We start from the raw sequence: 27287 nt of genomic DNA, 5'->3' as shown, positions 1-27287 counted from the left end.
GATGTTCCATTTTTACAAATAACCTTTTGGTTATAGTAATCAATCTAACATGACCTTTTACAACTTTTTTACCAATCTAATGCAGCATTAAAAAATTTCATGGATAATAATCAAAAGGGTATTTTTTTTTTATTTAAACCTTGAACCATTCGAGTAAATTTGACACAATCCATTCAAAAATATTCTACTAATTCAAACTTATCCTATCCAATGGCATTCATGTAGCTGTCACAATTTGAACGTGTAATTCATATTGTAACAATTACAAAATTGTCTGTTATAACTACAATCGTAAAAATAGTAATTGCTATAACACTCATAATTTTATAACTACTATAACACAAACTTTGTCTAACTCATGTAATGATTCCAAATAAATAGCACTCTTCTGATTTTTATCCATTTTTCATCTCTAATACATGTACAATTTCCATTCTCTGACCATTAACAATTACCCACGATCAGATAACAGGAGCATCGTTACAAAGACAGAAAGGCTTGAGCAAACATGTTTAGAAACCTAACAAGATAAGAAAATAAAGCAAAAAAGAGGTCTACAAAAATAAAATAATTTTTTTGAATATTACGCAAGCAATTATAGGTGACAAAACTCTGAAGGAATGTGCACGTCCAGCAGCATCCTTCAGATTCAATTAATCATTCTACGAGATATAATGTTGTTTCTAACATAATATATGATGAGGGTAACAAAAACGTAAAAGGAAAAGATTTACAAACCATAAAATAATGAGGTACAAATGTACAATGCTAAAGAATAATTAATTATCTTTGAGATGTTCTTTTTGATGACCGTACACTGGCTCGACGGGCTACGTCCCATGCCTTCTGTGGCACATAAACACCAGCCTGTGAAGCAAAGAATGATTCGTAACCTGGTGAGTCAAAAGCAAAGCCGGTGTGCTTAGATTTTTCTCTTGGAAGCTGAGCGATAGCATAACTCCTGGCTTCATCTGGTGTCAGATGGTTCCCAATTTCCAGGAACTCTGTCCTGCTGATGCTGTCTACCTCATCTCTGTGAATCTCTTGAACAATTTGATAGTTGTAAGGAAAAAACCATCTTTGTAACCTGAAAAACAATATTATTTAAATTCATAAAACCATAAACACAATAACAGAACTTGAGAGCATGCAGGTGTTTGGAAAGGAACACCCAGACTGGAGTTGTCTCAAATTAGTTGAAGATAGAAGACTGGACACATGAAGCAGTAACTGGTAAATGGTAAACCAACTATCAATGGAATTGAGCCAATTAAGGGGTTAAAGAGAACTTGAAATTTAAATATATTATTTTTGCATATTGAATAAGATAATTGACTTTTCGATATCAGTGGTGTAAACAGAAACTGATATCACTATACACCAGCAATGAATGAAAAACTTACCCCAGGTATAAGAAGTCACCAAAAAGTGCGACGATGGGGACCAGTAGAAGTGTAAGGTAGAAATAAAATGTGCTCATCAGCACATATATTGTGAAATACACATTTTCCTGCAGCAATAATATGGGAAAGAATGAAATTGGATAAAAGCGAGAAAATACAAAAGTAAAAGGACAACTTACTTGTCTGTCATTAGGGGTCATCACTCCAGAGTATATAAAAATAAAAACAAACCAAGCCAAAATGCTTCCTGAAATACTAAGATGGTGCCACCTTGTAATTGAATTGCATGCCATAAGAAGACGCAAGTTGACAGTTATAACAACACAAGTGAAGGCCATTGTGCTGACATCCCATAGACCAAAAATCTTTCCTGAAGAATTATGGCCATTCTCACTTGCAGTAGTTGTGAAGTAATAGAAGATCAAAGACTGGTAGAAAGCAAAGAAAGCCCATACACCCACAACTGCCCACTTGAAATAGGTATTTCTAATTCCTTCCTTGTAGAGCTGCGGATATTTCTTTGCTAGGGAAGCACTTACATCCTGTACATTAGTATCCACAATTAAGACTGCAACCCTAATAGAAAGAGCATTGCGAGTGCACTTGGTATGATAGTGACAACAGTTCTACGTAAAGAAGAAAATTGAGATATGTACCTTGTCAAAGAGTCCAAGAATGATTACAGGAAGTGCTGTAAAAATGACATTGTATAATGACTGAAACCAATCATCATAAAATCTCTGGCCAGAGAAGCCAGTATGAAAGGTGAACCAAAATTGAGTCAGCGTGAACGTAAGATTCTTGTAGAAAAAATAAGTAATGACCTGCATTTAGAACTTGGTAAACCACTTCTGTAACGATAAAATAAGCATAGGTACATAGGTAGGTTGAACAAGTGAAGCAAAGTTACCTTGCATAATCTGATATATGACCATCTTCCATGCACAAGCAAGAGATCTTTAAGGAAGCGAAACTGAGCGATGGCAAAGTCACTAGCCATTACAGCTTGCATTCCTTCCAAACCACTTATACCAACACCAACATGAGCAGCCTGAATCATACTAACATCATTTGCACCATCACCAATACTAAGAGTTATTCTGCGTGCTCCTTTCTTGACCAAACTAGTGACCTGACAAGATGATTATAACAATACATTTCTGAACCATCTAAAATAAGTGGTTAAAATTCAATTTCTCAAATTTGAGAGATTATTTAAACAAAAAAAACAAATGGGACTTGAGCCGGATAATTTATAAGAGCATCTCAAAATACAACACAACCAGAAGATCAGAAGTAGGAACAAACTAATGCAGTGGAAATCATTAAACAAGTCAAGAAAAGGGGAAAAAAAAATTGGTCCTACTATAAATCATGTAATACAAACTCAAAGGAATAGAAGAAATGTTGAGAGAAGTTTTTTTAAGCAAGTAAACAATGTAGAGTGGCACACACACAAAAAATTGACATAACAATCACGGGAAATACTTGATTAAATAGACAAGGAACATATTCAATAGAAAAAGAAGAAACTAAGCCAAAACAATTGATAAGATTCAATGTCAATTTATTCATCCTTGTGAGCAAAATTGCAAAAACATTACCCAACACATAAACACGGGCCAGACGGTAACCATTTTTCACAAAATTTACATGTGAAGGAATTTAAAAATGCATCATAGATACAGATAGGTCTAGCTATACAAATTATTTACATATTCATTTCACAAAAAAATGTATTCTAAGAGTCACCACTCACCACCTTGTTATCTGCTATCAAAGGATAATAACTACAGAAAAATGTTTTAACGCAACTAGAGCATAACACCTAGAAAAGATACCTGTGCCTTTTGAAGTGGAGAAACACGACAGCAGACTACGGAACTACAATTCAAGCTTAGCTTTAGCAGATCGACACGAAAACTTGGATCTAGCGCATACATTAAACATTTGCCATCAATTACAAGTGCCAATTTTTGTCCAAAAATGTGAAGGTCCTGCTGGGCCTCTTCAAGACATCGTTTGAGATCATGACTCACTGAGTCCCTAATAACCCGTGAAATCTCCACAGGATCACCCTGGCAATGAAAATGTAAGCTTAAGCCAAGACATGGCACGACACAAATTTCTTAGCATTAGGGAAAAGAAACTTTATTTGAAAGGCACAGAGACATTGTATACCACAAACTATAAAGACTTTGAGTTAAACATTGAATCTTAGCAATATTGTAAACCTATACATGGTCTAGGGACTGTCTAACACAGACTTGCAGCACCTTTCAAAATCTTATTTATAGAATATTCAGGTTTTGCATAATTAGAGGGATATATCAGATCATCTTACCTTCTCCTCAGCCTCTCTAATTGCATCAGTTTCTGAAGTGATAATGAGTTGTTTCATATCATTATTGATCAGGTTGCATGCTGCAAAACAAAGAAAGGACTTAATATTTCAAGTAGAGAATAAAGAATTGATAAGGACTAGATGGATGTCAAAAAAGAATTGCTCAATATCTCATTTTGATGCATCTGAAGGCGTGGGAGACAAAATGTTTGCCATACCATATGCTATGTTTATTGCAGTTTCCATTTTATCCCCTGTCAGAACCCAGATCTTTATTCCAGCTCTGGACAAAGTATCAATGCAATCTGGAACACCTTCTTGAAGCTTATCTTCAATAGCAGTGCTCCCTATCAGAATAAGATCCTTTTCTATCATCTCTGCCACCTGCAATAAAGAAATTCAGAATTTAACATTACTGAACAATACCATAAATCAAAGCGCTGAACAATAAAAAGAGAGATGCAAAATTTTTGAGCAAGACTTAGAAAATGTTTAGCTAAACACATAACAAAATATGATAAAGAAACTGACTTTCAATTGTGCAAACTTGATAGGTATGCCAAATCTTGACATCAAACCAGTCAAGTAATGGTCAAGAAAAAAAGATGCACGTGAGTTTAGAAACCTTGATGAAAACAAGATGATAGGATACCAGCATGAGATCATTTGATGAGTCAGCATTGCAGATTAAATATAAACATCTGCACTTTAACCTAAACATTTTTGTCAAACACAGACTAATCAATTTGACATCACCAGAGTGCTACAGGTTTTTATTGTTCAACTGATGGAAGCGTGTCTGAGGCCTATGAAATTGACCATTGAGAATTATGAGACTGCATCAGTCATAATCATTTTTGATAGCAGACAAAGTAGAATAGAGAAGATGAGAAAAAAGGAAGTAGTTTAAGCAAAAAGCAACTTTGTACAAAATTATGTCTCAACAAGTACACCAACAATAAATCATCTCAATAATTCTAAGCTGAATAAAAAAAAAAAATCAAATAATAATGGTCAAATAGCTCTTTGTCTATTACCATAAGTATCAGATTGTCCCTAGATTAGTGATCAGTGCCTACCACGCCAGATATATTGCAACATCTACAAACTAGACTGGCCATGACATTTTCATGAACATCTATCAAATTCAAAACACTACTCTCTAATTTAAGTTGACAGTATGTACCTAACAAATGTTTTACAAGAAAATTTCTCCATGATTTTAATCCTTGTTCTAGACATATACTTCTCCCCTAAACACAAGATTGTTTAGCAAATCTCTTTTAGTTGTATCATTAGGGTAATCAAACAATCTGGGTGATGTGTGTTATCATTAAACAAAAGTCAGAAATAATACATAGAAAAGAAAATGCAACTGAGTTTTATATAACATGCAAAGAGCACAATATCACTACATACCTCATCGAGTTTCTTCTCTCTGTCTCTTAGAGAAGATTTTGCTTGAACAAATTTCTCATTCCAGTTTTCATAAGTATCAATTGTCAAATCCCTATAAGCAAGGCAAAGCGTACGTAAACCGGATGAACCAAACTGTTCCAAGTGCTCCCTGGTTAATCTTTTAATATCTTGATTGGTACCAGCCAATCTTTCATATATGACATTATCAGCACCCTGTGGATAGTTTAAAGCATGCCAGATACAACTGACTTTAGCTTATTATACAATAATAACCTAGAAGTATCAAAATTCAAAATCTGACCTTACAATAGAGAACAAGCCTTCCGTTTGGATAGCGACACACTACTGATTGGCGCTTTCTTGTACTATCAGAAAGCAAATGGGCAAATTAAAGTCTTATAAGGGTCCTTATCAACTGTGAAGGAAAGTTCTCAGTGACAAGAATATACTAACCTATTAAACTCTAGGACATTTAAGATTTCATAGGATACATCCTGTATATTTCCCATCTTTTCAACATGTGATTCACGTAGCTGAACAGTAGTTGGCGTACGCCTGCATGGATAAAAATCAACTGCAATTGAACCATTTGACATCAAGTTAAAAGTACTTCTTGTCAGAATATGACGCTTTCCAACAAGATGAAATCTTTGATTCTTTCTAGTTATCCTTTATTATCATCTCTGCTGTCAATATAAATGCACAGTTGGATTCTACTGAGCCCAGTCCATGACCACAAAATGAATTCCAAAGCCAGATGATCTTATCAATATATATGTACCCTAGAGGCTTATAAATGCATATCAACTAAAGATTCTTTACAGAGATAATATTGGCATTTAGAAGTTAAAATCCCAATCAATATCATGTAAAAGAGATATTTGAACTATTATAAAGGATATAACATACAATTTATATCAACAAATGCTTCAGTCATTAACAAACAGCATGCAATTTACAAAAGAATTAAAACACCATTATTACCTGTAAAAGAAAAACCCAAAGTGCTTAGCAGCAGTTACAAGAGCAGCCTCATCTGGTGATGCAGCTTGATAAACAATTTTTTCAGGAGATTCATCACCTTCTGGGAGAACAGTATGACACAGCGCGAGACATCTAAAAAATTCCTACACATTACATAGGATTTATTTCAAAATACTATTGTATACAACTGTATTACAACTTAATCTGACAGATAGGCTACTTCCAATAAAGAAAAAAAACTCATGATTGTGTTTATCTATAAAGTGTCTCCTACATTCTCTTAAAATTTATGTCAGTAGGATGAAAGGCTCCAAGAATCCAAACATATTTGTGGGTGTTCAAATAAATTCCTCAGTAAGAGCAGAGCCATCAATCGGGCTAAGGACCATTAAATTGTTAGAAATGAGACCTTTAAGCCCATCTTATAACCTTGAACTACACCAAAAATTACCAAGGAAATAACTATGCAGGGACCAACAAAGTCTTGAAGATATGACAAACCAACCTCCTTGGCCTACTTTCAGAGAATCTCTATATGAAGAACTATAAAAATTGATATAAAAATGCACAAGCTCTCAAAACTCTCTTAATTTTCTCAATAATTAGTTTGTGTCCTGCTCTTATCTGTTTTTTATTCTTTTTTATTCTTATTTCATTCCATTTCTAAGCAATACAAATTATAAAACTTAAATAAATTCTCCTTGTCAACCACCTATGATTTTAGAGCTCTTTTAGACGGAATTTAATCTGCTTAATAACAGTTCTCTTGGCAGTAAAAAAGAGCCACTCCGGACTTAAAAGTTCCTCCGTAACTTAAGCAAGATACCAAAAGCCTTCTACTTTTGCACCCCAATTTACACACTGGGAGTAGTTCAACAAAAGACAGGCATTAATGATTAATAGAATAAAAAAAAATATTACATCAGTGCATCAGTTGAATATAAATCTACACTTGAGAAAGAGCAGCTGAAAGTATTCATGTAAACATATATTCCTTACAACATCTTTAGTGACCTTAAAATCCCGATGAAAACTCACCAACTTCAAGATATCAAACTTTTCAAAATTGTCAGGTTAGGTATTATTGATTTCAACCAGGTTAAGCTGATGGTACACAGAGACTAGATAGGTTCGTCAGTTTGGGAGAACAGAGAGAACTGTTAGATAATAAAGTCAACTAACCAACCAATCTTGAAACAATCATGGGGATTCCACCATGTTGTCCATGATCTCAGACTCATAGTTCCGCAGGCAAAAGTTGAACAGATCTACAAACTAAATAGAAGCTCTCATCTTCATAGGTAAGGCCACAAGGAAGAAATTTAGGTGTTTCATTATATATGACTATGGCTTTGAAAGGAGGAACTCCTAGACACCTCAAGCATCCTGTAGGACCTTTTTGAGGTCAGGGAGACAATAAGAAAACTGGAATGGACTGACTGGAGTTATGTTCTAGTTGGTGATATCCCAGATTCAAGTATATGCAAACTGACAAGTGGTCCTAGTATACACTAACAAAACTTCATGTGAAATATTTCAATCAATCAGCTAATTAACAAACAGAAACAGAAGATAGTCAGCAATAGGCATAGGGAACTAAATAACATGTAAACCACTTAAATCAGTACAAGAAATATGCAACAAAAATTGTAATTCTGTAGAATTCATGAAAGTTCTCAACTTTCCTAATATAAAGACACATTAATTATAAGGTTCATGAGACAAATTCTCATGAAAATTCAATACTTGTAATCTTGACTGATCAACTTACTACAATGACAAACAACAAATTATCTACTAAGAAAACAATTATGACCACAACAATAATGCAAGCAAAAAAAAGAGCAAAGGTAGAAGCAATCAATATGGCATAGGCTTATGCAGAATAGATACAATAAATAATTATTATGATTTCTATTCAGTATTAAGAATACATGAAGAAAAGGGTTTTATGGACATTAGTATATGGTATTTATAAAACCATTATAAAGGGAACTACCTAAAATTTGGTCCAGTGGATTATTAACAAGATGGACTTCAGCAACTAAAATCTCCTGAGTAGTTACTTGACCATATGCGAAAAATATAGAGGGATCTTATATTGTAACAAGAATCCCTAAATCATCCACTTGTAAAGAGAACATTTGGATTAACTCTCAGAAGGACTTTTCTACAATCAAATGTCAAAGAAATATTTCTGTGAAGATTACTAAATTAACCTTGAATATCTCAGGATCACGTTCGTTCCTCCAAGCACCACGCATGATCCTATCATCGTCAAAGTTGAAACCTTTTTCATAAACCACTGTGTCTGACTTTTGAATCTACAGCCAGGAATGAAGGGATAAGTAACGTCAAGTTATCCAAAGTGAATAATTGTTGATAAACATCCTTCTTAAAAGAGATGCATATACCTCATTCAATGCTCTCCCTTCCCGCTGTGCTTGCCCTCTTTCAATTTCAGTAATACCTACTCCATATGACACACCACCAATCGAACACTTGAAAAATTCCATCAGATTCCTAGTTAATGTTCCTGTTTTGTCAGAGAATATGTACTCCACCTACACCAAAAAGCTCTCAGATTTAGTAACAAAAAGAGAACAAATGTAGATTGAATGGATAAATAGAAAAAATTCATCTGCACAGTAAGTAGCAAGGAAATGGATTCAAGCCAATCAGTTCACCTCCATGAACTGAAATTCACACACACAAAATAAAAATTGCTATAGCCGACTTGCCTGTCCAGTCATCATTGAGCTAACTTGACATTGTTCAGCTCTAATTGTCCAATATTTTGAATTAAATCATTCCTGATATTTTGATCCAAATTTGGATCAATTTGGAAGTTGATTGGCTAATTGAGGACTGTGTTAGGTAGAAATTGATTTGGTCTGAAGAGGACTCAATTTGGTTGAGTTTTGACTGAACCAATATCAGACTACCTTAAGCAAGCTCAATCAATTGGTACAGTAGAGAAGGGTTTATAATTTGACAGTAACTCGCCTCCTGACCAGAGGTAACTCAATGGAAGGACTAGAATCCTAGCACTTGCTCTGTATTTCAGTATAGGAACTATCTGATTCCATTCAGGATCAGTTGATGTTGAACATGGTTAGCCAAACCACATTCATTTTCATATCAAAGCTAATTCGGTAACATGTTTGCATTCACCTGGAAACAAATAAGATTAGTGTTAGAAAAAGTATAGGGGTAATTTGGTCTTTTGGTTTATTTCTTCTTTCCTATATAAAGGCCTAACTCGTGGTTCCTAGATATACACGAGATTTTAGATTTTACTTTGTACATGGTATCAGAGCGAGGTTAAAACCCTAAACCTAATTTCCTTATCTCTCGCCGCGCCTCTCCCTCGTCAGCGCCGCGCATCTCTCTCGCCGCGAGCAGCTCGCTGCGCCCGATCTTCCTCCGATCCCAGCGAGCGACGACAGCACCTTGCGCCGCCGCCGCCTTCCGTTCAGCGCCGCCCGATCTCCCTCTGCGCCGCCGCCGCCTTCTGTTCGCACATTTCTTCTCACGCGAAGCTAGGGCCCGCGAGCTTTCCCTGCGCCACCTCCTCTTTCTTTCTTCTCTCCGGCCGGGGGGCTTCTTCTGCTCTCTCGCTCTCTCGCGAGTTGCGCTGCGCAGGGAGAAAAAAACGCGATCTTTGGCGATCCGCCGCTGGTACGCCTCCAACCAGATCCTTCCCGATGGCCGAGTCATCATCATCGGAGGCCGCCGCCAGTTCTCCGGCGAGTTCTTCCCCCGAGACCAGTACTCTGCCTCCCCTGTTTTCCAACCCTCCTACCTGGCTGTCTGTCGCTGTTGGTTCTCCTAGCAAAAGCCTTTCCAAAACAGATCCGTCTGGTTCACAGCTCTATTCATGGCCGCATCTGGCGCCCCAAAGCCGGATACCTCAATCTTTACCAACCATATAACTGCACCTCTTTCTTCCGAGCAGTTGGATGGTAAAAATTATATCTCTTGGGCATCTCACATTGAGCTTTGGCTTGTTGGACAAGGTTATGAGACACATCTCACTCAAACTGAAGAAGATGTTCAAGTTGCCGATCGTCCTCTGTGGAAGAAGGTTGACGCTCAGTTATGTTGTATTATCCGAGCTACCATCCATTCGTCTCTTAGGAATGTCTTCCGTACTCACAAAACCTGCAAAGCTGTTTGGACACAAGCTCAACAACTCTTTACAAACACCTCTCGGCGACTCTATCAAGTTTGTGAAGATCTCATGACCATCCTCAGCGCCCATCAGATTAAGGATTCAATGTCGACTTATCTGGGTTCAGTTTCTAGCTTTCTTTGTGACTTCAATGAACTGCTCCCACCTGCGGTCGATCCTGTTGAAGAGCTTGAAAATCGGAAGAAATTTTTTATGTCTTTGGCTTTATATGGTCTGCCCACAGATTATTCTCATGTCCGTGACCAGATCCTGGGCAACCCCACAGAAGCTACCATGGAAAATACCTGGGCGACTCTTCTCCGTGTCCCGACCAAAGTCTTGACGATGCCTTCTTCTGTTCCTGTCGACTCGTCAGCTTTGGTCTCTCGACACAAAGGACCTCCACCTCGCAAGGGTGGCAAAGGACGCCCTTGGTGTGATCATTGCCACCGACCGGGACACATGATTGATAAATGCTGGAGTCTACATGGTCGTCCTCCTCGTGCTGCTCAGATTGTTCAGAGTTCTGTTGCTCCTTCAGCTTCCACTTCACAGTTAACACCTGATTCGACTTCAACACCTTCTTATATTGACTTTCTGAAATGGTTTGAGGATTGACAGGCTTAGGGTTCCACTGCTACCATTGCAGACGCTGGTACTTCCTTTGCTGGCATATCTCATTCTTCGGATCCTTGGGTTCTTGATTCTGGGGCCACCGATCATATCACTGGTAATAAATCCTTTTTTTCCTCTCTCACTACTTCTGGTAATTTACCATTGGTCACCATGGCCAATGGTTCCCAAACTCAATCCCAAGGTATTGGTATTGTTCATCCTTCTTCATCTCTTTCAATTCATAATGTTCTTTATGTTTCCGGCGCTCCTTTTAATCTATTGTCGATAAGTCAACTTACTCGATCTCTTGATTGTGTCATTTCTTTTACTAACACGTCTGTTTCCTTACAGGACCGGAGTACGGGGAGGATGATTGGCTTCGGATGTGAATCTCATGGCCTATATCGGCTTCAACAACCCTCTTTTGTTGGTTCGGCGGTGGCATCTCCACTTCTTATTCATGCTCAGTTGGGACATCCAGGTCTTAATAAGTTGAAACAGTTACATCCTAGTCTTTCTCACTTAGAGTCTTTATCTTGTGCGTCGTGTCAATTAGGCAAGCATGTTCGTAGTTCTTTTTCTCCTCGTATTGAAAGTCGGGCTATGTCTCCTTTTGCTTTGGTTCATTCTGATGTTTGGGGTCCGAGTCGTGTTTCTTCTACAATGGGGTCAAGGTATTTTGTTACTTTTATACACGATTTTTCCCGTTGTACATGGTTATATCTAATGAAGGATCGTTCAGAATTGTTTTTTATTTTTGAATCCTTTTTCTTTGAAATAAAAACTCAATTTGGTACTTCCCTTCGAACTTTACAAAGTGATAATGCACGCGAGTATTTGTCTACTCAGTTTCGTACCTTCTTGACATCTCATGGTGTGCTGCATCGCACGTCTTGCCCTCATACCCCTCAACAGAATGGGATTGCAGAACGCAAGAATCGTCATCTCCTTGAAACCACTCGGACTCTTCTTCTCCATTCTCATGTCCCTCATCAGTTTTGGGGTGATGCGGTACTTACTGCGTGTTATCTCATCAATCGCATGCCTTCATCCACTCTCCAGGGTAAAATACCTCATCAGGTACTTTATCCACATCAGTCCCTTCATCCTCTCCCACCTCGGGTCTTTGGTTCTATTTGTTTTGCTCATGCTCTTGATCCCGGCATTGACAAACTCTCTCCTCGGTCTCATAAGTGTGTCTTCCTTGGGTACCCACGGTCTCAGAAAGGGTACAAGTGTTATTCCCCTACTCTTCGTCGGTACTTCATCTCTGCTGACGTCACATTCTTTGAGTCGGTTTCTTTTTTTGGTCCTTCCGCTTCACAGGCCGAGGTTTCTCCCTCTCCACCTGCACCAGTGACTATCTTTTACCCTCCGGAGGCGCCTCTATCACCTCCAGCCTCGTCTCCTCCTTTGCAGGTTTATCAGCGTCGTCCTCGTTCTGCTTTGCCGCCGACCAACACTGACACTGCTGTGGGCACATCTTTGGAGCCAAGTCCTTCGTCGTTTCCTCCGGTCCCATCTCCTGACTCTGATGTTCCTATTGCACTTCGAAAGGGTATGCGTTCCACTCGTAATCCTTCTCCTCACTATGTTTCTTTAAGCTATCATCGTCTTTCCCCATCCTATTATTATTGTCTGTCTTCCCTGTCGTCTGTTTCTCTTCCAAAGACTGCAGGTGATGCCTTTGCTCATCCAGGATGGAAACAGGCTATGCTTGATGAAATGAGTGCCTTACAGAGCAGTGGGACTTGGGATCTCGTTCCTCTACCTCCTGGGAAGTCAGTGGTTGGTTGTCGATGGGTGTTTACGGTAAAAATTGGTGTAGACGGCACGGTTGATCGGCTTAAGGCTCGTCTTGTCGCTAAAGGCTATACTCAGGTATTTGGATTGGATTATGGAGACACCTTTTCTCCTGTTGCCAAGATGTCTTCTGTGCGTCTTTTTCTGTCTATTGCTGCAATTCGCCATTGGCCTCTTCATCAATTGGACATCAAGAATGCATTCTTACATGGTGACCTGCTCGAGGAAGTCTACATGGAGCAACCTCCGTGTTTTGTTGCTCAGGGGGAGTCTTCTGATCTTGTATGTCGCTTGCGAAAATCTTTATATGGTCTCAAGCAGTCACCCAGAGCATGGTTCAGTAGATTTAGTACCGTAATTCAACAGTTTGGCATGACTCGAAGCGAGGCTGATCATTCTGTTTTTTATCGCCACTCGTCTACTGGTTGCATCTATGTAGTGGTTTATGTTGATGATATTGTCATCACAGGTAATGATCATCTTGGGATTTCACAAGTAAAACATCTTTTCAAACATTTCTAGACAAAGGATCTTGGCAAACTCAAATATTTTCTAGGGATAGAAGTGGCACAGTCTAAAGATGGGATCATTATATCCCAAAGGAAGTATGCAATGGATATTTTGGAAGAAACAGGAATGTTAAACTCAAAGATAGTCGACAATCCCATGGATCCTAATGTCAAGCTCCTACCAAATCAGGGGGAGCCTTTTTCAGATCCTGAACGGTATAGGCGATTGGTAGGGAAACTAAGCTACCTTACTGTCACTCGTCCGGATATATCATTTGCAGTGAGTGTAGTAAGTCAGTTTCTTAGCTCTCCATGCAAAGAACATTGGGATGCAGTGACTCGCATTGTTCGATATATCAGGGGTGCACCAAGAAAGGGTCTTCTATATGAAGACAAAGGACATATTCAAGTCGTAGGATATTCTGATGCAGATTGGGCAGGATCTCCCTCTGATAGAAGATCCACTTCTGGATTTTGTATATTTGTCGAAGGTAACCTTGTTTCTTGGAAAAGCAAAAAACAGAATGTTGTGGCAAGATCCAGTGCAGAGGCAGAATATCAAGCTATGGCTATTGCTAGTCAAGAACTTATATGGTTAAAACAGTTGCTTCAGGAACTAAGGTTTGGAGAGGTTACACAAATGTCACTCATATGTGACAACCAGGCCGCTATGCATATTGCCTCAAATCCAGTCTTCCATGAGAGAACAAAGCATATTGAAGTTGACTGTCACTTTGTCAGAGAGAAAGTCATATCTGGAGAAATATCTACTAGTTTTGTCAACTCAAATGATCAGCTAGCAGATATATTCACTAAATCACTTAGAGGTCCTCGGATTGACTACATATGTAACAAGCTTGGTGTATATGATCTATATTCTCAAGCTTGAGGGGGAGTGTTAGAATAAGTATAGGGGTAGTTTGGTCTTTTGGTTTATTTCTTCTTTCCTATATAAAGGCCTAACTCGTGGTTCCTAGATATACACGAGATTTTAGGTTTTACTTTGTACAATTAGAAAAACTGCAGCGTCGACATGGATAAGTGACAGCGCTCAAATAATGCATAAAAATTTTAACATGATGGTCATATTACTATGTAACTGAATAATCATTATCAAATTATATGTACTATAGCTGAATCTTATCTAAACGGATAGATAAACAGATACCAGAAGTCTAGAATAATAAATATGTTAGTAGAATGAAAATAATTAGAAACCATTACCTGCCCAAGTTCCTCATTCAAATTTGATGTCCGTGCCAATGCAGGGGTATTAGTTTCAGCATGATACATACGCAAATCTTTGTTGATAAACTGAGCACACTGAATGAACTTGATCATCTGAAAAAGAAACAATCACATAAAATTCTTGTTATATTAAATGAGACACATTGTGAACTTGAGATAGCACTCACCTCAATGGAAACATAAAGAGAAATGGGAATGATAGTTGAGTACAATGTTATTAGTGTGAACATAGTCAGAATTGAGACCTATAGAAGGGCAAAACCATATTCAGTCCAGGACATAAAGTATTTACTGATTAAATTTTTCACAGTTTACCACAAATCTATTGCTAGGGTTAAACTGCTGCTCCACATCTTCAAAAAGTCCAAGGTAGTAGTATTTGCGATTGATAAAGACTCCACTGTAAATACCAATCAATGAGGAACAGAAACAAATAACTGGATACATGTGCATGATATGAAATTTGAAGTTTTTTAACTAGCAAGGACATCAGGGCACAAAACAAGAGAATAATCAAGGTATGTTTTTAGCTGTAGCAGTACAGCTAATTTCTCTCTTGCAAATATAAAATGATGAAAGGATGATTGGGGGAAAATTAAATCTATCCTGCTGAATGGGTACTAAAACACTATTCTAGGACATAGATACTCCACTGACATCTGTCTTAGTTTCAAGAAATACAATGATTTTGAATACTACATTTTTGCATACTGTGATTTTTTATTTAACAGGATAGTTGATGAAAAATTATGCTTGCAAAATTAGCATATGTGATGAGTAAGTTGCATGACATGCTGTTAGTCTCTTCTATAACTACCCAGATAATAGATAGAACTTCATGCTAACTCAAACGTGTTCACACCAAAAGCATTACAGTTTGAGTTAGTTTTTTGCATGCCAGTTGATTGCATACGGAACTTAGTGGTACCTCAAGTTTAACATGTATTATAAAAATACCCACTCGATATATATGAAATGGTATAAAGGTTTTGAAAATTTGCAAAAATATCCCAATATTTCCTTGATTTTATCTTTACTGAGAAAGCTCCTTGACCATAGTTACTTCTGTAGTAAGATGGTAGTTACTTAAGAATGTTTGATAAATAAAGGGAAATTTTCATTTCACCCCTGGGTTTACTCTCTTTTTTCAAAAGCCCGTCAAAGTTTAAAAGTTGTCAAAATATCCCAAGTATTTTCAAACTCTTATCATTTCACCCCCTAACCACTAAAACCATTTCTTTACTAGACAGAAAAGCAACATGGCACATAAGTAGCATACACACAATGTCATTAGTCCATTAGGTGATGTTAATGATTAGAGGGTGAAATGACAAAAAGTTTGAAACTTCAAGGGGTAATATTCTGGTGATTCTGAAACTCCAGAGAGCATTGTGATAAAGGGGCTAAATTGCAGAGGAACAAATAAAAATTTCCATAAAACAAATGGCATTTCTTTTCCATGGTCTTAGGTTTATTATACAATGTCCGCAAGCTTTCATATATTAACAACATGAATTTCCTTGAATATAATTATTTCTGCAACATGATTTTAGTCACTTAAGAAAGATTGATAAAACATAGTAAAATTTTCATTCTTATTTCACCCTTTAACCACTGATACTGTTACTTTATTTGATGGAGAAGTGACAAGGCATATAAGCGGTACCCATCACATATTTAGTCCATTATGTGCTACTATTGATCAGTGAGTGAGAACACAAGTTTTCACACTCTAGGGGTATATTTCCACATTTTTTTAACTCTAGAGAGCATTTTGATGAAGGAGCAAAACTTCAAAGGGGAAATAAAAAAAATCCTAAAACAAATGGCATCTCTTTTCCATGGTCTTAGACTCTTAGGTGTATTGTACAATGTTAGCAAGCTTTCTTACATTAACCAACATGAACCACATGATCTAACTGCTGCTTTAGTCTCATCTCTTTATAATTCAAAAATTATGAATAAAGTATCTGATAACATGTGACACTACCAAAACTAACCTATGACACAAATGGAGAGTTGAGATAAGCCATAACATATCATATAAAACTATGTTAATAACTTTTTTAGTATAGATCTTAATGTATTTATTCTTACTGAGATTGCCTTACACATAGTTCAATGACAGAACAAGATCAAAGTTACTGACTCCGATAGTTGAGACTCATATGTGTTCATTGTATGTGAAACATAGCGAAAATGAAATAGACATTTATAAACAAACTTAAGTTTACCTTCCAATGGCTCCAATAAGACACATGAAAAACAAACCACCAAAGAGAGTAAGTATAAGTTTATCAAGTTTCCTCTCCAATGTACTTCGTTTTGAAGGGACACTCATAGAGTTCATCATAACCTGTCATATGATTATCAGAGGGAATAAATACATAGAAGTTGTTTCAAAAAGTAAAACAACTGATACAAAGAGCAGGGCTCCTTTAAACACAAACCTTTGTTTCATGACCAGTAAAAATCACAGCCCCGACAATATGTACTGTGTTTCGAAGGCTGCAACCCTATAGAGATTTTTTTAACACTGTCAAGGAATTGAAGAAACACACAATCTCTAAAAGAAAATTCTAGAAGATCCTGTGCAGAAACGCATAAATCAAATAAGCACATCAAGTGAATGAAAGTACACTATGCTTGCATGAACATGTCCAACATCTACGAGATTACATATTCCCTACAAAACCAAAACCTAGCAAATATGAGAGCACCATTACCATAAATCGATAGATGAACAACTGATAAAATCAATTGTATCCAATTCCCAGGTGTAGAGACTGTCAATACTCAATACCATAAGAATAACCAAGAACTGAATTCCAGTCTATCTAGTGGCCAAAAATCAACATGGCTCTTTATATGTGTCTTCCTTTCTTTTAGTGCACCAAAAGGTTATTTGTTATTTTGTAGACCAGAAGCTTACTTTACTAACCAAAAAAAATACTTGCCGTACTCAAAATTGTCAGATTGGCAAGAATTACCATATCATATAGGAAGCACTATAATTTCTGTTCACTAGGAGAGAAGTGGAAGGAAACAACTTAGAGGGGATACAAAAATAAAAAAAAGTATCCTCCTGGTTTTTTCTCATTTTATTTTTCTCCAAGTAAGAATGTCCTAAAGATGTATAAACAGTAGATTTTGTCACTGTGTTGAAGTTGAAGATATTCTAGAAAAGATTAGTATAGTGATCCAAATATCAAAAGTTCTATCCCTTAAATTCCACAAGATAAAATGATTTGATCCCACTGGATCAACTTGAAGAATCAAACAGCATATCATGAATGACCAAGATAGATTATAAAATGGTTTTGTGTTTTCTACCTTATATGAACATAGATAAACACAAATCGGACCGTAGTATCACTTGTGTCAATAAAGTACATACTGATATTTCTCAAGTAGACCAACATCTTGAGAAATAACAATGAAATCCAAATACTTTAATATAGGCCTCCAAGGCACACCTACATCACCTCATTTTCACAGATAGTACATCAAGGTTTGCAAGGAAAAAAAAATCATTCATACCCTATAAAATGAGTAATCTAGTCAAGCATTGTCCAGCTGGACACAAATCAGCATCTGTTCCATATGCAGCAAAAGTCCAGAGAACTACAAATCCACAGTTGATGCATGAAATTTGGTAGGTGAGCATGTGCAGGCCATGGAGTTGGGAGGTGGATCGTGTACAATTGTACTGTGCTGTAGCTTCTTGATTTGCAGAATAACGTGGAGGGAAAATTCTCATTTACACAATGTTAATGACACACATGCAGTGCGTGATGTTTATCTTGTAGAAATATTTTTGGCTTGGTGGATGGATATATAGGTGGTTGTTCTTTTATTATGGTTTAAGAAGAGATTAGTGGGTTAATTGTGGGTAATTAGTAGTATTCGAGATCGAATAGGTGAATATATAGGCTGATTTTATGGTGTTTGAATTCAATTTGAGTTAAATTTGAAGTTAGTTTGACTTAAGGTTGCATTAGGAGAATGATTTGGGTTTAAATCCGGCAGGATTTGGAGTTGAGTTGAGTGTTTTTTGGTTGAAACAGTATTGAACGGTATCAGTTCAATAGGTTAGGATTTGGTATGTCGGTAACTTAAGCCTTATATCTCACTCGCCTTCTCTTTTCCTTCCCTCTCTTTCCTTATGGCATGAATTGCTTTTTGTATCATTCTTCACTCTCAACCGCCCTCCTCCCACCAGCACTCATCTGCTTGTGCCACACCACCATTGCAGTCTGCAGTCACTTCTAGCATCACCATCACCTTATTTTATGTCTCCCCTTCTCTATTTTATGGTGTGTGTAGGCAGGTGAGTTATAATTTTGGGTTTTCCTGTGCAGTTCAATTGTGAAATTGGTGTTGCCTTGGTATTTTTCATTTTCAGTAGCCGAGTGTGCAAGGATTATCTGTTGCAGTGAGGAGGCACTCCTCTTCCATCTATAACAGTATATTTGTCATTACTTCAATGAATCATGGCTTGTATAAATAGGTCCATCTTCTCATTTGATTCAATCAAGTGAAACTGTAAGAAGAGGCAAACAAAAGGTTAGGAAGATTGGTTTTGTACAGTGTATTTCAGAGTGGAGAGGAAGAATCAGGCAAACTGATTTGATAATAAATATTCAATTGGAAAAAAAACATACTTGTTAAATGGGTATATTTAAACAATTGTTATGGCACCCTCGTGTTTCTGAAAGTTTTTGAGTTGAGGGTTATTTGATGAAAGAGGTCAGCTGAGAAGGAATGACGGTATATCAAGGGTCAATCTTGGGGTTCTTGTTTGGATCAAAAAGGTGGAATTGAGTGATGGTTGAAGTGGAGGTTGAGAATTTAAGAAGATGGGGATTTGGAGTTGCAACTTGCTTGTAAGGCAGTGGAAGTTATTAGCCTGGTCGTAAGTTATTAGTCCGGTTGTAACTTGGCAATTGAGTTGTGAAGTTAGATTGGGTTGAAGGCAGATTGAGTGAGCTTGGAATTGAGCTTAGTCTACCAACTCTTATGGAAAATCTAGAGTTACCTCTCTTCTACTTACCTTTGCTTGTGTTATCTTATTGGCCTCTATCAGTTTCTTTTGTACATAAATCATATTAACTATTATTAATGTGAATTACTGATGCAAAATATTTTACATGGTGATGTATGATGATATTATTCCATATTGATGGCGAATATTAGATTTCACGCCTTGGTTAGGATATGTTCAACAAAAGGCATAACATGAGATAACACTAGTCGAATTAATTACAAATGATCACTTGCTAAGTATGAGATACTTGTGAATAATGACTCTTTTGTAGATAAAGTCTTTGGCCTGTAAGATATTTGGACCATAATAGTTATACTAGTTTTTCTCTCCTCAATTGTGTATTGGCCATGCCGATGAGAATGAGCTTGGAGCTTTGGTAGTCACCAATATGGGGCATGCACGTCCTGTGATGCTGTCATTCTGTAACACAGTGTAGGAAATGCAAGGGCACCAATGAGTGGATCCAACAATGCCCATTTGATTGCATTCTAACAATTAGCAGTCGGATGATAAATTACGCGTTGTGTTGATTCCTCTTTTCTTGCAACTCTAAGGTCATGAGAATAGGGTGTATAGATCTTTGATGGGTTGTGGTCAATTTTGCATGACTTTTCATAATTTTGGATTTGCTCAGCTCTGCTTACCTATTTTTCTCATCAGTTGAAGCAATATATCTAATTTGATAATCATCTTTCACTTCACATATGCTTTTAATTGTGAAAGAACTTGATAGTAGATATTTCTATGCAATTTTGGGCTTTTACTTAATAGCTTCTTCATGGTATGATTTAGTAAATCTGATTGTTAGTATTAAAATATTGCTTATAACTGTATGGGTGTCTCTAGCTTAGCTTAGCAGGTGCTAAAGAGATTATGGTGTAGCCATGACGGGTTCTATGCAATACAAAGGTCATAGAGAATCACTCAGATGTGACAATAGGTAATACAGGGAGGGAACTAATATTTTCAAGAGTGTCATAATTGCTGTATTGGATGTACAAATAGAGATGGAAGGATGGAGTGGGGAAAAGGTTGTGTGAGTTTTACTTTGCTTTTGTGTTTTCTCTTTTTCATATGGTTTGGATCTTTTAAACTAGAGGTTATATATCTGAATATCTTTAAAAATAATAGTATCTTCTCCTGCTTTGTTAAAAAAAATAAAATAAAAGTATTTTCGCTTGCGTTGTTGGAAAAACAAAAAAATTCTAGTACCACATTGGCCAAACAAATAAACAAATACTTATGAAATAGCGAATAAACAAATATTAGTGTAACTTCATGAATGGCAAAAATATCACAAAACAAATAAACAAATACTTATGAAATAGTGAATAAGAGACTAAATCTTAGAACATACTAGAAACTTCTTTTAAAATGACAAAAGCATTATCACAGTTTAATTTGTTAAACAAACAATATATATTATAAAAATAATAAAAATGGGAATAAAAGTCTTTGTCCTTACTCTAAGTAGAATTTGATTTGGAGAGAGAGGTAACGTCTGGTTTTCAACAATAAGGTTTCCAGTAAAGGTGTACAGTGAATTGTTTGGTTGTTCGCACTGTATTTCCCCTGCACATGTATGAATAATGTTGGTAGGGGCATTAGTTGGAAATCATGAAAAGTTCTCATGCAGAACAATAGACAATTTTCATTAGTCAATCAAGCTAGCAAACAGTAGTAAGTGTAGAGGCTCTAGTGAAAGAAATGGTTCATACTGGCAATAGCCTAAAAATTAGTCATAATTTAGTTACGTAGTCACATCAAGTTTAAGGGAGGCAAAGCTTCTAAACTAAGAAATATAGTTTACACTTTACAGATTAAAAGCAAACAGATCTAAATTCTAAAAAAATAGAGAGTCATCTAAACCTACAGTTTGACCACACAAAACCTACCTTTTGAGTAAGTGAATATTGGATAAGAAATATATATTTAAGGAAAACCTCACTTGTGTAACTACTAGGAAGATGCAACAAAAGTGTTCCTATACTGTAATATAGTTTAAAAAGAATCTTAGAATGAAGAACTCTATGCAGCAGGAGGCACACATCCTATATAGACAGACCTAAAGAAACTAATAAGAAAATAGAAGTATTAGGAATTAGATGGCTCATTTGATTAGTATGTATCTAGAAGAGCATAAAAATCAGGAAACAAATATCAAAACCTTTAAAATCTTGAAATAGAAAATTGAATTTTCCAATGACAAATATATCAAAAGAAACTACTCAAACATGAGATAGAACTATGCAAGGAAATCACTCTAAGGTCTCCAAGAAATCATCTTAATAGCTTCAGAAACAATTTTACTAGCTGAAAGTCCAACTGCTGCCAGAGAATGCATGAATAATGATAGAATATGCATGTTTATTTCCTGTTGCATTTGCATCCATTAAACAAAAGAGAAGAAAGAAGTAAAAAAAAATCCCAAGATATCATTTGGTTAATACGATCCTTGAGAATCAGTTATCGCTCATGTCTCAAAGGAATCAATAAGAACACTGATAAAAAGCAATTATCGAAGTTGATCATCAAGAACCAATCAAACCTTTAAACTCAGAAGCTTTCTCAGGAAACACATAATCCCATGTTCTTTCTAAAGCTTTTCTTATCTTCAAATTGGTTTCCCCATCCAGATTTGCAGTCTAAAACCACAAATACAGAAATGTCAACTATCGACTACAAAGAAGAAATCAGGCATAAAAAATTCTGACATTCAAGTTCTTGACCAAATCTTCCATGTGGACATGTCAACACTTTAGGTCCTTAAAGTAAAAAAAAAAAAAAAAAAAAAAGATACCTCGATGTAGCAGACTCCATCAGGATTTGTACTAGCTAGGAACAACAAATCAGCAGGAAAAAATTCATCTTGTTTGACCTGCTCCATATTGAACATCATTATAATATCATCATATGCACAGACCACAGCCAAAGTAATAAAAACATTGGGGAAATAGTCAAAATTGTAAACACAGTCCAAATCTACAGAAGCATTGACTGGTGAACTGCCATACTGATATCACTTTTGCTTGGTATGGCCTAAGTATCATGATTAATTGTCTGCAAATTACAATTTAGTTTTCTTTTTTCCTCATGAAAGATTTTTTATATAAAAACATTTTGTTACAGATTCATTGATGATTGGAATTTTTTTTTTAAACCAATAATCATTTGGTACAAAACTTTCTATGCACTTTCTCCATTATCAGACTCTAAAACCATAGTTTAGCAAAAAGTGAAGAAACAAAAGATTCCATGTCAAGGTCTTAGTAGCCATGCAATAAGTCTTGCAAATACCAATGCAAAAAATATTTTCTCCAAATAACATAGATGACCACAATGCTAAATATCAAATGTACTGCTACAGAAGGAATATGAATCCAAGAATTATTAGCAAACACAGTCATGCATACATTGTTAGAAAGAGGCATATAGAGTTTATATTGTACCCTAATAATGTCGCCAACTTGCAGCTTTCTCCAACTAACAGTTTCCCAATTTTCACCTTGCAGCACATCAACTGGAGTACTATTGATTGCAATATCATTTTGGAAACGCTTCTGTACCAGAGAGCATGTAGATTGAGAGAACAAATAAAAAACTTCCATATCAAAGTTTGCTCAACACAAAGATGATGAAGAAAAAATATAAGAGTAGAAGTTTTACTAACCCAATCTTCAAATGCCTCCTTAATAAGGGAGACCAAAAGAACTAGACTAAGAGGCACCACATTGGTTACAGGAGACACTGGACTGCAAAAATGACAAGCAGCTTAGTACAGTGGTTACAAGGAAGCATAGTTGAAGAACAAATAGATCAAAAAGTTGTGAATGCTATCTCAGAAAAATATTTACCTGATTGGTGTAGTAGATAAGATTGAAATCATGAGAAAATACAGATTAGCAACCCGCCTGAACTGTCAATTTTATCACAAAACTGTTTTAGGATAGAATCAAATAATAGATATTTGAAACTAAATGGACTTAAAATATTTGCAGAAAAATTAAAAAAAAAAAATTCTCCAAGCTACACATTTGTGAATAAAATACCTGTTCAAATAACCCCTTTGGTAGAAATGTCAAAATATTGTATTTCGTCGTTGATACAGAATTAACCTGAAATAATAGTAGTGCCACTAAGTATATTAGTATCTTACAAAAGAAATAGGATAAATGCCAGCATATCCTGCAACAACTGTTAAACAAGAAATTAATTCAAAACAAATTTTACATAGAAAGAAAATGAAATAACTAAGATCTATAGGTTAAACTAGAAAAGCCAAGCATTAAAAGAAGGACCCCCAATAATATGCACACAAAAGAATGTTGCAAAAGAAAACTAACTGCCATATACAACTGCATCATCAAGGTACAGAAATATTTTTTGATTAAGTATATAACAGGCACTCACAAAACCAGTGTGATTTCCTGTCACTTCATTGCTTGGGCCTTGCTCCTAAAGGAATTAACTTATATCTGTATAGAGAATTCCAAATGTAATAATAATTTAGTATTGTTATTTGTCAATATGACATTATTCCTGATATTAAGATAATATATTATTAAATAATGCAGAATTAGATATTATATACAGTTAACAATCTGATATTCAGTGATAAATAATATTCATCCATCTTAAGATTTTGACCATCTTTTGAAATCTTATGTATGAAGTTTGTTTTATTTGATTCATTTTCAACCAGTTTCAATTTTGTCAGTCCATCAATCTATTGGTAGGATTCTCAATTTTTCTGACTTCCTTTCTGACATTGATGCCAACACAATATACATTTTATCTGGATACTAATACCAGAACCAGTTTTGGCAATCATGCTTTGTTATATCCCATGATTCCTAACAAAGGCCTATTTCACATGAATATAATGACTAGAAGATGTCAATATTACAATCATCAAAAAGAAAGGTCACTTGTGTACTTGCTCCTCAGTTTCTCAGGCAACCTGTTTGTCCCACTTCCATCAAGTTGCAAGATAACACTATGCTTGCGGAATGTTAACAACACTATCCATATTTATGCTCTTTTGCCAACATTAGCTTCCTAGTAATATTAGACGTAATGAGACAATTGTTAAGATAGAAGATGACGAGTTGTCTATAACTAAGAGTTTTAAATATTTAGGATTATTTTTACAAAATGATGGAATGATTGAGAGAGATGTCTTATATAGAATACAAGTGGGATGGTTAAAATGAGGGAGAGCGTTAGGTGTTCTTTGTGATCGTAAAGTAAAAGGAAGTTTTACAAAATGGTGGTTAGACCTGCTATGTTATATGAAGCTAAATGTTGGCCTACAATGCGAGCACATGAGCAAAAGATAAGAGTTGTAGATATGAGGATGTTAAGATGGATGTGCGGACATATCAGGATGGACAGGATAAGAAATGAAAATATTAGAGAGAAAGTCCGGTTGCACCTACTGAGGGAAAACTCCGGGAGACACACGGACATATACTTAGGCGACCAATAAATGCTCCAGTTAGGCGATGTGAAACTATGAGAAATGTCCATATCAAAAGAAAAAGGGAAAGACCAAAAAAGACTTGGTTAGTAATAATAAAACATGATAAAATTTATTTAAATATAAATGATTATCTAGTAGGAGATAGAGTCCAATAACGTAGAAAGATCTATATAGTTGACTCCACCTAGTGGGATAAGACTTGGTTGTTGTTGTATGCCAACATGAGCTTCCTCAGAGAATGCCCAAATCACTAGCGACTATATCTTAATTCAATTTATCTATACACAAATTTTATTTTACACTTAGCAAAGTTAACTTCATTCTAAATGCCTATAAGTGAGCTTATTAAAACTTTTTCTCTACTTAACAGAATTCTATTGTTCTATTTGAAATGCTATCAATCCATCAATTTATCTTCACAATTACCTTTGTTGAATTTGATAACAATTATAAACCGCCGCACAACAAGACAACCTAGGGATACAAAATCAAAGTAAAACAACAGGGAATGTGGTAGTTGGCTCTATTCCAACAATCTAATATTGACTCTTAAGGTTAATAAACTCAGCAATCAAGAAGGAATTAAATTTACATTATTTACATCAATCTAAAAATCACCTTATCAGGAAGGAAAAAAAACTCATTATGGATGGAATTAATCTAGGTCAGGCCACTCTTAGGAAGAACGTGGGAATTAGAAGTTGCCTTAGAGATAGAAACCACGACATTAAATAGCCACTAGATGGTGCACACTTGAATCCATTTATACACCTTGTGTATCTTATTGCGGAGCTGCTTATGGTACATCATTAAGCATGCTAATTAACGGGTCCTTAAGAGTGAATATAAAGAGATTTAGGATGCCAAATATATACCTCGGTATTGAAACACCATAGATAATGTGGCCACAGACCTAAGTTTTGACTGAATCAGAGTAATTCAGTTAAAAGGAACAATCATAAAGCAGAAACATCGCATCTCATAACCGCGTAATCCAATCAAAAAGACAAGGCGATGAATTAGATACCGAAGAAGGCTCCACTGACCTTGAATCTAGCCAGGAGGTTGGCCTCGCGGTCGTTGCAGTAGATGGTTCGGTGGCTAGGGGCCTGGGGCTGCACCCGGCCGAGCCTCACCGTCTGGGAAGACACCTGCCGGAGCTGTGCGGCCTCTCGGCCCCTTGACGCGCTTGACCCGCCCAGCCGCGCCATGCGCACCCTCTCCCACCCCTTGCCGTCCATCCTCCGTCCTCAGCTTCCGCAGATCAAATCCCTAATGTCCTCTTCCTCCTCACCGTCCTAATTCCACTTCTCTTTCCGCCGCTCCAAGAAATGAATTCAAAGTAAGATTTCAACAAACACCCGAGTTTGGTTCTCAGATCTCATTCCGTGACCAAATCAAGAATAAGCGGATCGAGATTTGAGGATTCAGAATCGAGGCCGGCGGCGATCTCCTCTCCGTCGCAATAAAGCAGCGAGAAATCGCGGTGAGGGGAGGCCGAAGGGCTCGTTTCTCGTAATAAAAAAGGGAGGCGAGGGGAAGACCATGAACAGAAAACAGAACGGGAAAGGAAAAGGAAATGGTGAGGAGAAAGTTAACGGGCTCCGTTCCGTTCCCGTGACGATGCTACGAACGTGTGGGAGGAGGAAAGCCGTCTGATTTTCGTATGACCGCCTGCGATGACGATGGAGATCGGACGGGGCTTATTTTTAATGGGCCTTCAGAATCAACACCATCACTGGTATTCGCGTTGCTACTGGGAAAGATTATCGGGACCCAAAAGGGCCCCAGGAAATAGCCCAATAGTAAGGCCTGTTTAAAAAATATAGCCGAAGAATACTAATCTGGATCGCCTTTGTAAATTTGACTTCAGCCGTGGTAATCAAAAGCAGGTAAACATAAAACGCGCTTACCTAAATACTTCGCGCCGCCAGACGCGTGAGGTGGTAAAGGAAGAAAAATAGAAAATTGTCCATTATAAAAGCAACCATAACGCTAATATAGTAACATCCATCATCTCATTAAAAGTATACTATCTACTGTCATATACTTATATATAGATCTTACCATCTATTTAATCATTTAAAAAAAATATTATTATTATTAAAAAATACTCTCATATTTTATTATTTACCTCTTTTATTAATTTTAAATTTTTAATTTTATAATTTTTTTAATAAATAAAATTAAAAAATTAAAAAATTTAAAAATTTAAAAATTAAAAAATTAAAAAAATTTAAAAAATACACTAATGAGGTG

At 36.4% G+C, this 27287-nt stretch overlaps 1 protein-coding gene across 3 annotated transcripts; it reads right to left on the bottom strand.

Moving 5' to 3' along the window:
- Positions 1-563: 563 nt before the first annotated feature.
- On the bottom strand, positions 564-26594 carry LOC122046748 (phospholipid-transporting ATPase 3-like). 3 transcript variants are annotated; one of them, XM_042607597.1, is made up of 27 exons: positions 26075-26594; positions 23596-23661; positions 23401-23462; positions 23217-23298; positions 22996-23106; positions 22347-22424; positions 22095-22191; positions 21012-21118; positions 16950-17015; positions 16734-16855; positions 14815-14899; positions 14667-14744; positions 14476-14592; positions 8565-8714; positions 8370-8474; positions 6151-6293; positions 5620-5721; positions 5468-5531; positions 5167-5379; positions 3966-4131; positions 3748-3827; positions 3245-3481; positions 2314-2535; positions 2060-2227; positions 1583-1945; positions 1404-1510; positions 564-1087 (listed from the first exon to the last, which is right to left on the bottom strand). In XM_042607597.1, the coding sequence occupies exons 1-27, from the start codon at positions 26267-26269 to the stop codon at positions 784-786; spliced, it is 3690 nt and encodes a 1229-aa protein (XP_042463531.1). In that variant the 5' UTR covers positions 26270-26594; the 3' UTR covers positions 564-783. The 3 variants fall into 3 exon arrangements, with proteins under 3 accessions (XP_042463531.1, XP_042463532.1, XP_042463533.1); XM_042607598.1 differs by lacking the exon at positions 26075-26594 and having other exon boundaries at positions 23401-23457; XM_042607599.1 differs by lacking the exons at positions 23217-23298; positions 23596-23661; positions 26075-26594 and having other exon boundaries at positions 23401-23432.
- Positions 26595-27287: the final 693 nt, after the last annotated feature.

Source organism: Zingiber officinale, chromosome 2B (assembly GCF_018446385.1).
Source record: "Zingiber officinale cultivar Zhangliang chromosome 2B, Zo_v1.1, whole genome shotgun sequence".
NCBI classification, from domain to species: Eukaryota; Viridiplantae; Streptophyta; class Magnoliopsida; order Zingiberales; family Zingiberaceae; genus Zingiber; species Zingiber officinale.
This window is presented reverse-complemented; position numbering and strand designations above follow the sequence as displayed.